The following is a 14,695-nucleotide window of genomic DNA, read 5'->3' as shown; positions in this document are numbered from 1 at the left end:
ACTAATCTTTCCCTTGTATCTTTGGTTTTCTTCATTCTCCCTTGCTCTAGGATGGGGTGAGACCAATGGAGTATCTAAGATAGATGGCTGCTTACAAGCTTTTAAGACCCCAGATGCTACTCACCAAAGTGGAATGTAAAACATTTTCTTTATAAGCTATGTTATGCCAGTTGAGCTAGGTGTTCCCCGAGACCGTGGTCTCCACAGGACGAGGCCTCTTTTTAAACAAAGTGGCTTTATTTTTTTATATTTAAATCTTTACTTTGTCTCAAATTTATTTATTTCATTTTTTATTGTAAAATTTAGTTTTGAGTATGGTATTATATAGTAATTCTAACATTTCCAAATGGACAGTCATTTGTCCCCAGAACATTTATTGAGTAATCTAGGGATATAAATAATAACATGGATATGTTCAAGACTGTTTTTTTCCAGTAAGTAATTATTTTATGTCTGTTTAGTATCCAGTAAGGCAAGCCTCACCTCAAATTTTTCTTGACTGTTTCTTTCTTTTATTCTTCTCTGCAAGATTCAGAATCAGTTCATCACTGTACCACCCTCAAAAAAAAAATCTTGTTGGGATTTTTAAAAAAACTTACATTAAATATACAAATTTTGGGGGTTATTAGCACCTTTTCATTATAAACTTTTCCTATATAGTAATATTGAATATATCTCCATTTGCTGAAGTTTTATATTCTACAATGATAACAACAATGTTAGTTAACATTATGTACTTACTCTGTGCCAGGCACTGAGCTAAACCTTCTATGTTTATTGTCTCATTATCCTCAAAACAAACCTATGACATAGGTAATATTGTTATCCCTGTTACAGTCAGCCCTTGCACCCGAGGGTTCCACATCAGCGGATTCAGCCAACCTAAACAATACAGTATAACAAAAATTTACATAACATTTACATTGTATTAGGTATTGTAAGTAATCTAGAGATGATTTAAAGCATAGGGGAGGTTATGCGTAGGTTATATGCAAATACGGTGCCATTTTATATAAGGGACTTTAGCATGCTTGGATTTTGGTATTTGCGGGGGGGGGGGGGGGGCTCTTGAAACCAGTGCCCTGTAGATACCGAGGGACAACTGTATACAAATGAAACAGACGCACCCTTGAGCATTTAATAAATGCACTGTAATGAAGGAAACGACAGTTGTTTTGACTAGAAAAGGTTCATGGTTGTAAGATAAAGATACAAAAATAGAAGGCTTTTCTAATAGCTGCAAGAAAATTCCAACAGGGGCTGGAACTGTAAAGTGTTTAAGTTGAATTTAATAAGAAATGTGCAAGACCCCTAAGGAAGATAAGAATGGATAGCTAAGAGCTTAAGAATATGACTGTGAGGCCAGGCTGAGTTCAAATCCCAGCTCTACCACTTACTAGCTGTATGACTTTGGACATGTTATTTAACCTTTCTATGTCTGTAAAGTAGGGATAGTTGATATTGGCAAGTTATTCTTTTTGCCAATCCAGATTACCCATCCCGCCAGCAATGTGAGTGAGAGTGCTGTCTCTCTACATCCTTTCAGAAGCAATCTTAAAGCCAGAAGGGAGCACAGAAATCATCAAGACCAGCCACCAAATCTTAGAAATCAGGACTGAGACTCAGAAAGGGGTAATGGTATACTAGGGTCGCTGTGAGTAGGAATCGACTACAGCAATGGGTCAGGGTCCATAGAGGGAGATAGTGACTGAGTCAAGTCTAGGTTCCAGACTTGACTCACTCCTGGTGTTGTTTTCACTACTGTAAGAATTCATTAATTTGTCAAACATTTAACAAGCATTTACTGTATGTGAGACTTTTGTGCTAGATGCTGAAGATCTATGTCATTATATAATTAATCCTCATGTCCGCCCATTTCAGGTGTTTTTCCTTCCCTCTCTTGTTCATTATCCTTTCTAAAACTTCTTCCTAAATGCTCTGGAGTTCATACTCCTCATCCTATTTTGACTTCCAGGCTAACCTCTGCTTTGTGGACATTGACAACCATTTCATTGAACTGCCGGAGGACTTGCCTCAGTTTCCCAACAAGTTGGAGTTTGTCCAGGAAGTCTCTGAGATTCTCATGGCATTTGGCATTCCCCCTGAAGGGAACCTTCATTGCAGTGAGAGTGCCTCCAAGCTGAAGAGGCTCCGGGCCTCTGAGCTTGTCTCTGACAAGAAGAATGGGAATATCACTGGCTCCCCTTTGCATTCCTGTGAACTCCTCAAGGAGAATGAAACTATTGCCCGACTGCAAGCTTTGGTCAAAAGGACTGGAGTGAGCCTAGAAAAGGTAAGGTGTTATATATGAGTCTGCGACAAGTTTGGTCTGTGCTAGGGTTTTGCCTTAATGAAATAAGGTGTGAGATGAGAAAGCACCCAGTTCAGGACAAGGCATAGTTGTGAGCAGTGGAAGGGTGGTCTGTATAGGACATTCTGGATTCAGCTCTGGCAGACATTATCTTAGTAAATGCTACTTGAATCTAAATCTGGGTAGCTTTTCACTTGGACATCAAGGAAAGCCTGCTGTCATTCTGTGTGAACACTATAGCAGAGGGATAGTGGTGGTAATCCTTGTGTTCAGACCTGTTTCAGATCCATTGCCCTGTGAGCTTCACAGCAACCTAAGGCAGACAGAGCAGCTATTATCATTTCTGTTTCATAGCTGAAGAAAGTGAGGCTTAGAGAGTCTTAAGTGTTTTGCCTGAGTTAAATGCCTAATAAGTGGCTGAGCTGAAGCTAGAACCTGGTCCTCTTCAGTTCTAGTCCTGTGTTCTTTCCAGAGATGTACTTAGCTTTCCATTTCCTGACTTTTTTGAAACTTATCAGCTTTCAGTACCTGTTTACCCATCTCTTCATCTACCCCTTTCTAACTGTTAAATTACTTTTGTAAATTACATATACACAGAATGGGCCAATGTAATCATTTTGTTGGACTTTTTTTTTTTTTTAGTGAAGTGTGAAACATTGCGTTTTTATGTTTATTTAATCAGTAGAGCAGATATTTAAAAAAAAATCATGGCCGGTTGAAGAGCAAGCAGAGAAATACTTAGGGAGATTCAGATGGTTTAAAAAGACATAGTAAGGAAAATCTTTAGGGAGAAGGGTAAGGAGAATGATATGGGGAGAAAATCAAAGAGATGAAGGGAGAGCAAGGGTCTGGCCTTACTGCATTGTGCTATAATTTTCTTTCTTTCTTTTCTTTTTTTTAAAGCAAAAAGAAAGTTTTATTTGGCATTTATTCAAAAAGGCAAAAGTGGGAAGCGGACAACCATGCTGCTAGAGCCATGTCTGTCTGAGTCCAAAGAGTATTACAGAATAGGCAAGAGTAGGAAAATGGACAAGCATGCTGCCACAGCCATGTCTGCCCGAGTCCAAAGAACCATTACAGAGCCATCAGTATATATTAACATTACAAATGGGCAAAACCATTGAAAGCTTCACCTTTTCAGATTGGCTAGAAACTGTGATCCTACATTTTGAATTGTCTTAACAATCATTGGTACAGGTTTCAGTAACAACAGTCAGGAGGGTCTTCATTGGTCCAACAGATTTCTATTCACTAAATGCTAATAGAAAAGGTAAGAGTGGGAAAGTCTTTTGTGTTCTGTTTGATTGGCTTTATGTGAAAGGTTCCCTAAAAGATATTTTCCAAGATTTTCTTAGCTATTGTCTTTAAACCTCAGGGCCCAGTTGCTGTGTCCTTGTGAGTCCTTGTGAGCTCTTATGAGCCCAGCTCCACCTGGGTTACATCCTGTATGCTCAAGGACTGGGAATAATAACTCCAATATTATTTCCTAAATCATTCCCTCCTTTTGATCAGAGAGTGGGTATAACACATCAACGATCAATACCTGGACTTAGTCAAGCTCCTACATGGCGGCCATTGCAGGCTTTTTAAACACACGGTGCTGGTTTTCCACTGGATACTATCTGGTTCTTCACCAAGTTATTAAGTAAGAGTGTTGTTCTCAATTGCGTTGCCAGAGTGAGCAGACTCAGTGTACGTCAACATTTTAGCCTAAGGCCTTCTTTTGCCTTTTAGGTGTGTAAGACAATAGGGGATAAATTTTATTATGCCTAATACTATCAGGATGTAGACTAAGAATATTACTATTCCTTGCAATAGTGATTTATCCCATGTACTTATTCCTGATGGTAACCAGCCAAACAAATCTGGTGTTTGTAAGGGTGTTACAGTGTGTAACCAAGTAGCTTGCTGTCTAATTCTGTAGCACAGACTACTTTCTTGGGTAATAAAAAAAATCTAAGGTTATTCTGTTATCTCATGTCACCTTGGCTTAGGAGATAGGAGCTCATTGTTGTGCTTTCATCTCACTACCAACTTCATCTGTTATTTGTTCCATAGTGACTGACAAATTTTCTTATAAAGATTTCTCCAATTCAGCTATACCATAACTAAAAGCTACCAACCATATCCTGAGTGTTGGACCAATGGGTTTTCTTCTGACTTTCATTTTACAATGTATAACAATTTAACATTACCTTTCCAATATTTACTAACATCATTACTATGAATATCTAAAGGTGATCCTAAAGTTCTCAAAGTGCATTGCCCCCACATTCGTCAGGAATCTAAACAAGAGATTGTCCATATAAATTCACTATCAGTTGGAAAAGGATCATCTAAATTAGTATAGTTGCATCTATCACACAGAAACATAGCGATAAAGAGCACACAAAGTTTGTCTAGAGGAAACAGAAAATACAGAAAAATTTACATGTGACAACAAAGTTTCCATTAGAGAATTCATGATTAACAAGATAATACAGGATGGACCTTTCTTGCAGGAGGTCTTCAGTTAGTCTGTTTAAAACGTACTAAGTGTTCCTTCTCTGAGGGCAAGCTGCCCCTGCTTGGTCTACCTATTAACAGTCATGGGTCGCTTTCTCAGAAGCAGAAGTAGAACCTAAGACAAAATGGAGTCTGAGCCATGAGGTCAGTTTCTTCTGCAAACCTGGTTTCTTTAAGATACATAATTTTCTGCATCCTAAGAGGGTGACAGTTTGATTACAAACATTAGACAGGTATTTCATACGACATTGTCTTAAAGACTGATTAAACGAATTACTGATTTACCTTAAACATAACTTTCAGTCTGATCTTTGAAGTTAGTTTCCTAAAATAGACTGAATTCTTCATAAAAAAGCACAATGCCCAGAGCAAAATGGTCTTATTAGTTTATCTGGACCATTGTTTGACTCAGAGTGGCTTCAGGAACCATTTTTTTTCTCAAAGCTTGGGGTTCGAAAGAACACCCAAAGGCGATGTTCTGTGTGGTTGCCTCAACCTCCGCAAAAACCAGAAATCTGGACTCCAGGAGAATTACATACTGCTCTCTCATCATTCTTTCCTTTGGATCGTGATCTTGCTATAGAATCTTTTATCAAAAATGCTCAATAAATGGTAACTGGGCATCATCCGGTTTTTAAGATCTCAGGCACAATACAGCAAACTAGGAAGTAAAAGAGAAACACTAACAATAATATTAGGCTAATTATCTGAAATAACCAGTGAAACCATGACCCTAAGGTCTCTGAACCAAGGAACAAATCTCATGAGGTGGTTTATATATTAAGCAGCATCAGTAACTGTTTTTCATGTACCTCAACAGTGACTGTATTCTGCAGAACTTCAGATTGCATATTACAGGAACATTTTCTATTAAGGCATAAACTGTTTCTTGAGAGAACTAATAGGAAGTCTAATGCTGTTCTATTTTGTAAAATCATAGCTCAAATTTCAGACATTTCTCTGGTTATGATATTTACAACTTTTCTAAGTTTACCAACAGGAACCTCTAATTCAAGAGTTACAATGTCTAAACCCATTAGTTAGATAATTTAGGAGAAAGGAAAATGATTTCTTAAATCCAGAAAGTAGGACCTTAAAACATCAGCAGTATTCCCATATAAAACCCATAGTTTCCTTTAGTTTACTGAGTCTTATGTAGTTAATTTCTGTTCCAAATGATTCTGGATCAGCTGTAGTCTGTGAACCCATCACCTTCTGCATAAGAATTCTGGAAATCTTGATTGAGTCTAGGCACAGTCTTTTTCGCGAGTCCAATATAGTCCATCTTTTGTTGAGATATATTGGTCAAACGTTTTCAACAAATCAGCAACGTAAAAACTTATCTGCCAGTGACAAAACTGTTGAAGGGACATGGAGTGGGAACACGTGGGTCCAGAAGATAGGACCTCTCTTTGCTAGCTTCTGCTCCACAGTCCAGGTCTCCTTGAGGTCGACTGGGTTTGTAGCTTCAGAAATCTTTGATGACTATGCCATTAACTGTTGTAGGGGAAAAACATCACAAAGTTTAGTAAAGCAAAAAGAAAGTTTTATTCAGCATATATTCAAAAAGGGAAAAGTGGGAACGGACAACCATGCTGCTAGAGCCATGTCTGCCCAAGTCTAAAGAGTATTACAGAATAGGCAAGAATGAGAAAATGGACAAGCATGCTGCCACAGCCATGTCTGCCTGAGTCTCTATAATTTTTCTTATTGACTTCACAGAGACTCTACTTTTCCCCAGACTATTGAGATTATTAGCAACTTCTCTAGAGCTGCATGCCCCTAATGATCTTGTCTCCACTTTCATTGACTTGCTGGATACCTTTAAGTAGAGGGCTTTCATTTATCTCTTCTCCATGTCAGAATTCCTGTTTCTTTTATTTTTCTTCCCATTTTTTTCCTCTTTTATGTATCCCCTCCATTTGCTGCTTAGTAAATGACCACTGGAAAAAAATCAGATGAATTGCATTTCTCTGGGATAAAGGGAAAAGCTTGTGTGTTCTCATCTGTTGTTTCCTTTTCATAGCTGGAAGTGCGAGAAGACCCCAGCAGCAATAAGGATCACAAAGTACAGTGTGATGAAGAAGAATTTAGGATTTACCAGCTAAACATTCAGATCCGGGAAGTCTTTGCAAATCGTTTCACTCAGATGTTTGCAGATTATGAGGTTTTTGTCATTCAGCCCAGCCAGGATAAGGAATCCTGGTTTACCAACAGGGAGCAGATGCAAAACTTTGATAAAGTGAGTGTAATCCTACTGGGGAGGTGGTGGGGGGTGAGAACATGCCAGAACTCTCTTGAAGATATAACTGCAAATGAGTTTTTCTTTCATAATATTATATGCTGGAAACAAGTTCATGGTCCTTCTGTGTTGATAAAATCTAAGGTCTTGTTGCTTTAGAACAGATGTGCTGTTTATTACTATCAGGTGATTTACCTCTAGCCAAAGTGCTCTCTCTCTTTTTAATATTTAATTTTTTAATAGTTATGTTTTTTTAAAATATATGTATATATTTATTTTGCTTTAGGTGAAGGTTTACAGAGCAAATTAGTTTCCTATTCAGTAGTTTATGCACAAATTGTTCTGTGGCATTGGTTGCACAAATTGTTCCTTGACATTGGTTGCAATCCCTACAATGTGTCTGCATTCTCTGCATTACCACTCTGAGTTCCCCATTTCTGTTCATCCAATTTTCCTGCCCCTTCCTGCCTTTTCATCTTTGCTTTTGGTCAGATGTTGCCCTTTTGGTTTCATGTAGATGATTGTTCTAAGGAGCACTTTCCTCATGGATGTTATTGTTTATTTTATAGGCCTGTTATTTGACTGGGAAGTGATCTCCGGGAATGGCTTCAGTTTCAAGTTAGAAGCGTGTCTAAGGGCCATAGTCTCAGGGGTTCCTCCAGTCTTTCTAAGACCAGTAAATTTGGTCTTTTTTATGAATTTGAATTTTGTTCTACATTTTTTCTCCACTCTAACCGGGACCTTCTCTTGTGATCCTGGTCAGACCAGTTGGTAGTGGTAGCTGGGCACCATCTAGTTCTTCTGGTCTCAGGCTAGTGGAGGCTGTGGTTTCTGTGGTCTGTTAGTTATTTGGACCAGTTGTTTCCTTGAGTTTTTGGTTTTCCTCACTCTCCTTTGCTCCAGATAGAAAGAGACCAATAGTTGTATCTTAGATGGCCGCTTGTAAGCTTTTAAGACCCCAGATGCTACTCAACCAAAGTAGAATGTAGAACATTGTCTTTATGAACTGTGTTATGCCAGTTGAGCTAGGTGTCCCCTGAGACTATGGTCCTTAGCCTTCAAGCCCAGTAACTCAGTACCTTGAGTTGGTTGTTTATATATAGGATGTTTCCATGACTGTGCCCCCTCTGTGCTATATTATGTATATGAATATACATGTAGCACATACAAATATGTTATGTAGAAATATCCATAGACAAACCTATATATGCACATGGGTGGATTCCCAATATGCCCTCCCACACTTATTCAGCATACATATCTACCACATGTGTATCTACTCATAAATTATTGTTTGTTATTACTGTTGTTGCAGGATTGTGTATATTATAGTATTTGCCGTCATTGTCTTTTATTCTTGCGTACCTCTCAGTGTCTTCCCTTGCCTTGGTCATGTTGTGCGGACTTCCCTCATATTGTGTTCTGCCTTTCTCGTCACCAAAGTTAACACGTGTCTACTTTCTAGTTGGTGATTTTCCCTCCTCCTCCTCCCATCCCTGGTAACCATGAAAAAATGTTTCTTTCTGTGTGTAAACCTCTTCTTGACTATTCATAATAATAGTCTCATACAATATTTGTCTTTTTGTGGTTGGCTTATTTCACTCAGCATAATGTCCTCCACATGCATCCATGATGAGATTTTTGCGAATTCATCATTTTCTTTATCATTGCGTAGTATTCCATTGTGTGTATGTACCACAGTTTTTTTGTCCATTCATCTGTTGATGGGCACTTAGGTTGTTTCCATCTTTTTGCTACTGTGAATAATGCTGCAGTGAACATAGGTGTGCATGTATCTATTCTTGTCACAGCTCTTATTTCTCTAGGATATATATCTAGGAGTGGGATTGCTGGATCATATGGTATTTCTATATCTAGCTTTTTAAGGAAACACTATATAGTTTTCCAAAGTGGTTATATCATTTTTTATTCCCACCAGCAGTGTATAGGAGTTCCAGTCTCCCCACAACCTTGCCAGCATTTGTTTTCTGTTTTTTTTTTTTGATCAGTGCCATTATTGCTGGGGTGGGATGGTATCTCGTTGTAGTTTTGATTTGCATTTCTCTAATGGCTAATGATTGCAAGCATTTCCTCATGTGTGTTTTAGCCACCTGAATGTCTCCTTTGGTGAAGTGTCTGTTCATATCCCCTTTGCCCATTTTTTAATTGGATGATTTGTCTTTTTGTTATTGAGGTGTTGAAGTATTCTATAGATTTTAAGAGATTAGACCCTTGTCGTAGTCAGAAAATTTTCCCAGTCTGTAGGTTGTCTTTTTACTCTTTTGGTAAAGTCTTTCGATGAGCGTGTTTATTTATTTATTTACTTAAATTATGCTTTAGGTAAAATTTTACAGAGCAAATTAGTTTCTCATTAAACACTTAATACACAAATTGTTTTGTGTCATTAGTTGCCATCCTTGTGATGTGTCAACACTCACCCTTTCTCCACCCCAGCTTGCTTGTTTCCATTCGTCCTGTTTTCCTGTCCCTTTATTCTTGTTTACATGATTGAACTATGAAGCACGGTCCTCATGTGTGTTATGGTTGGCCCTGTAGACCTGTTTAATCTTTGGCTAAAGGGTGAACCTCAGGAGTGACTTCAGTACTGAGTTCAAAGGGTATCAGGGACCATACTCTCAGGGTTTCTCCAGTCTCTGTCAGACCAGCTAGCCTGGTCTTTTTTTTTCTTTTTTTGTGAATTTGAATTTTGTTCTACGTTTTTCTCCCTCTGTATCCAGGACACTCTATTGTGATCCCTGCTAGAGCAGTCAGTGGTGGTAACCAAGCACCATCTAGTTGTTCTGGGCTCAGTCTGGTAGAGGTTGTAGTAGTTGTGATCCATTGTCCTTTGGACTAATCTTTCCCTTTTATGTTTGGTTTTCTTCATTCTCCTTTGCTCCAGCTGGAATGGGACCAGTAGATGTATCTTAGATTGTACCTAGCAGGCTTTTAAGACCCCAGATGCTACTCACCACAGTTGATGTAGAATATTTTCTTTATAGACTATGTTATGCCAGTTTAACTAGATGTCCCCCAAGACCATGGTCTTTAGCCCTCACCCCGGTCGCTTAGTCCCTAAGGGCATTTAGATGTGTCTGTGAAGCTTCTATGACTTTGCCCTGATTAACTGTTTAATTTTTAGGAGCTCCCAGTTATCAAGTTTATCTTTTGCTGTTTGTACATTTTTAGTTATATTTAGTAATTCTATTTATTCCTTATATTAGGGCTCCTAGCATTGTCCCTATTTTTTCTTCAGTGATCTTTATAGTTTTAAGTTTTACATTTAGGTCTTTGATCCATTTTGAGTTAGTTTTTGTGTAAGGTGTGAGGTATAGATCTTTGTCATGGTTTGAATTTTGTCCCCCCAAAAATGTATCAATTTGGCGGGCCATGATTCCCAGAATTGTGTGGTTGGCCTCCATTTTGTGATCGTAATTTTATGTTAAAGAGGATTAGGGTGGGACTGTAACACCACCCTTACCCAGGTCACATCCCTGATCCAATGTAAAGGGAGTTTCCCTAGGGTGTGGCCTGCACCACATTTTACCGTACAGGAGATAAAAGGAAAGGGAAGCAAGCAGAGAATAGGGGACGTCATACCATCAAGAAAGCAGTGCCAGGAGCAGAGTGCATCTTTTGGACCCGGGTCCCTGCGCAGAGAAGCCCCTAGTCCTGGGAACATTGATGAGAAGAAGGCCAACAGAGAGAGAAAGCCTTCCCCTGGAGCTGATGCCCTGAATTTGGACTTTTAGCCTACTTTACTGTGAAGAAATAAATTTCTCTTTGTTAAAGCCATCCACTTGTGGTATTTCTGTTGTAGCAGCACTAGATGACTAAGACAATCTTGTTTCATTTTTCTGCAAATGGATATCCAGTTTTGCCAGCAGTATTTGTTAAATAGACTTGCTTTCCCCATTTAATGAACTTTGACCCTTTATTGAAGATCAGCTGTCCATAGGTGAATGGATTTACCTTCAAGTTCTCAGTTCTGTTCTATTGGTGTATGTATATGTCATTGTATCAGTACCAGGCTGTTTTGACTACCGTGGCTATATAGCAGTCTCTGAGATTGAGGAGTGTGAGGCCTCCTACTTTGTTCTTCTTCAATAATGGTTTGCTTATCTGAGACCTCTTTCTTTTCCATGTAAAGTTGATGATTAGTTTTTCGATCTCATTAAAGAGTGTTGTTGGAATTTGGATCTGATTGCATTATATTTGTAGATTGCTTTGGGTAATATTGGCATTTTTATAATGTTAAGTCTTCCTGTCCATGAGCATAGTATTGTTTTCCATTTATGTAGGTCTCTTTTGGTTTATTGCAGTAGCGTTTTGTAGTTTTCTTTGTGTAAGTTTTTTATGTCTCTAGTTAGATTTATTCCTAAGTATTTTATCTTTTTGAGGGCTATTATAAATGGTATTGTTTTCCTGATTTCCTTTTTGGAGTTCTCTTTGTTGGTGCAGAGCAATCCAACTGATTTTTGTTTGCTGATCTTGTACGCTGCCACTTTGCTGAATTCTTCTGTTAGTTTCAGTAGCTTTCTTTGGAGTCTCTTGGATTTTCTGTGTGTAAGATCATATCATCTGCAAATAGGGATAGTTTTACTTCTTCCTTATCAATTTTTATGTTCTTTATTTCCCTTTCTTGCCTTTTTGCTCTAGCTAGGACTTCCAGTATAATATTGAATAAGAGTGATGATAAAGGGCATCCTTGTCTGGTTCCTGTTCTCAAGGGGAGTGCTTTCAGTCTCTTTCCTTTGAGAATCATGTTGGCTGTTGGTTTTGTATATATGCCCTTAATTTTTGAGGAATTTCCCTTCTATTCCTATTTTGTTGAGAGTTTTTATCAAGAATAGGTCTGGGACTTTATCAGATGCCTTTTCTGCGTTGATTGAGATGATCATGGAATTCTTGTTCTTTGTTTTATTTATGTGGTGGATTACGTTGATTGATTTTCTAATGTTGAACCATTCTTGCATATGTGGTATGAATCTCACTTGGTCGTGATATATTATTTTTTCGATATGCTGTTGAATTCTGTTGGCTAGAATTTTGCATCTATATTCATGAGGGATATTGGTCTATAATTTTCTTTTTTAGTGGTATCTTTGCCTAGTTTTAGTATCAGGGTTATGCTGGCTTCATAGAATGAATTTGGGAGTATGCTTTCCTTTTCTGTGTTCTGGAATAGTTTGAATAGTATTGTGTCAGTTCTTCTCTGAATGTTTGGTAGAATTCTGAAGTGAAGCCGTCTGGGCCACGGCTTTTTTTTGTTGTTGGGAATTTCTTTTATGACCTCCTCAGTTTCTTCTTTTGTTATGGGTCTCTTCAGATTTTCTACCTTAGTTTGTATCAGTTTATGTAGGTAGTGTGTTTGTAGAAATATGTCCATTTCTTCTAGGTTTTCAAATTTGTTGAAGTATAATTTTTCATAATATTGTGTTACAATCCTTTTTATTTCAGTTGGTTCTTTTGTAATGTCACCCATCTCATTTCTTCTTTGTTTTTTTGCATCTTCTTCTTTTTTTTTTGGTCAGTTTTGCCAGTGGTTTGTTGATTTTATTAATCTTTTCAAAGAACCAACTTCTCGTCTTGGTGATTCTTTCGATTATTTTTCTGTTTTCTGATTCATTTATTTTCTGCAGTAATCTTTATTTCCTTTCTTCTGGCAGCTGTGGTCTTCTTTTGCTGCTCTTTTTCTATTTGAGTGGCAGGCTTAAGATACTGATTTTGGCTCTTTATACTTTTTTAATTGTGTTTTAGATGAAAGTTTACAGCTCAGGTTAATTTCTCATACAAAACTTTGTATACGTATTATCATGTGACACTAGTTGGAATCCTTATAGTGTGACTGCACACTCCCCCCTTTCTACTTTTTTGATGTGTGTGTTTATTTCTGTAAATTGACCTCTGGGCACTGCTTTGGCTGTGTTCTAATGGTTTTGGTATGTTGTGTTTTCATTCGCATTTGATTCTAGGAATTTTTTAATTTAGTTTTTAATTTCTTCTGTTACTCAGTGGTTTTTAAGCAAGGTATCATTCAGTTTCTGTGTATTTGGGGTTTTTTTTCCTTGTTGTTTCTGTTATTTCTAATTTTACAGCATTGTGATCTGAGAAGATGCTTTGTATTATTTTGATATTTTTAAAATTTATTGAGGCTTACTTTGTGGCCTAAAATATTTTCTGTTCTGGAGAATGATCCATGTGCATTGGAGAAGAATGTGTACTGTGCTTCTGTTGTGCATAGTGGTCTGTATATGTCTGTGAGGTCAAGTTGCTTGATGGTGATGTTTAAATCTATATTTTTGTTGAGTTTTCTTCCTACTTGTTCTGCACTTCATTGAAAGTGGTTTGTTAAAGTCTCTTACTATTGTGGAATTGTCTGTTTGTCTTTAGTTCTGTTAGACTTTGTTTTATGTATTTTGGAGGTCTGTCGTTGGGTATGTAAGTATTTATTATGGTTATGTCCTCTTGATAGATTGACCCTTTAATCATTATATAGTGCCCTTCTTTGTCTCTTGGAAACCCTGGTGGCATAGTGATTAAGAGGTATGGCTGCTAACCAAAAGGTTGGCAGTTCGAATCCACCAGGCGCTCCTTGGAAACCCTATGGGGCAGTTCCGCTCTTTCCTATAGGGTCACCATGATTTGGAATCGACTCGATGGCAACTGGTTTGGTTTTTCCTTTTGTCTTATGTTGGATTTTGCCTTAAAGTCTGTTTTATCAGAGATTACTATTGCCATTCCTGCTCTTTTTGGTTATTGTTTACTTGATATATTTTTTTCCATCTTGGATTTTTAGCTTATTTTTATCTTTGTGTCTAATGTGTATCTCTTGTAGGCAGCATATTGATTTTTTTTTTTTTTTAATCCATTCTGTTACTCTCTGTCTCTTGACTGGTGCATTTAACCCATTTACATTCAGTGTGATTATCGATAAGTATAAATTTACCGCTATCATTTTGTTGTGCTTTTTTTTGTGGTATTGATGGTTTCTTTGTTCTGCTTACTTTTCTCTACTTCTTTTTGTTTGTGGATTTTCTTTTCATTTGTTGTTGATTTTGTGTTTACTGAGACTTTATGGTTTTCTACTTTTTTATTTTGGTAAGTAGGTTTATTAATTTTCTTTGTGGTTACCTGGAAATTTACCTTTATCTTCCTAAGTTTGAAACAGTCTGTTATATCTTGATATTGCCTTGTCTTCATCTCCATATGGAAGTTCTGTAGCTACACCATTTATTCCTCATTTTTATTTTGAAGTTGTCATCATTTACAGATTGTCATCTCTTGTTCCCTGCTCTCAGTCTTGTAGCTTTATTTTATTTTTTGTAAATTCTTTGTCTTGGTTGGTGTCATATCTGTGTGATGTTGTCATGTGTCTTACCCTTAGGTTGTTGTCCGATGTTGTTGGTTCTGTGTCCAAAGCACTCACTTTAATATTTCTTATAAGGTTGATCTGTGTTTTACAAGTTCCCTTAATTTCTGTTAATCTGGAAATGTCCTAGTTTTGCCATTGTATTTGAGAGACAGTTTTGCTGAAAATATAATTCTTAGTTGGCAATATTTTCCTTTCAGGGTTTTATATATGTCATCCCATGCCTTCTTGCCAATATGAGTTCTGCTGGGAAATCAGAGCTTAG

The 14,695-nt window shown here is 37.5% G+C and overlaps 1 protein-coding gene across 6 annotated transcripts in view; it reads left to right on the top strand.

The window, feature by feature from the left end:
* The window catches only part of DENND5A (DENN domain containing 5A), a 106,130-nt gene that overhangs the window by 60,139 nt on the left and 31,296 nt on the right, over positions 1–14,695 (top strand). For all 6 annotated transcript variants that reach the window (XM_023737110.1, XM_004369634.3, XM_023737106.1 and 3 more), the window contains 2 exons: positions 1,976–2,293; positions 6,843–7,058. In XM_023737110.1, coding sequence (XP_023592878.1) covers positions 1,976–2,293; positions 6,843–7,058 — 534 coding nt within the window. The remainder of the gene's footprint in view (positions 1–1,975; positions 2,294–6,842; positions 7,059–14,695) is intronic.

This window comes from Trichechus manatus, unplaced genomic scaffold (genome assembly GCF_000243295.1).
Source record: "Trichechus manatus latirostris isolate Lorelei unplaced genomic scaffold, TriManLat1.0 scaffold00006, whole genome shotgun sequence".
In the NCBI taxonomy this organism is placed as follows: Eukaryota; Metazoa; Chordata; class Mammalia; order Sirenia; family Trichechidae; genus Trichechus; species Trichechus manatus.
This window is presented reverse-complemented; position numbering and strand designations above follow the sequence as displayed.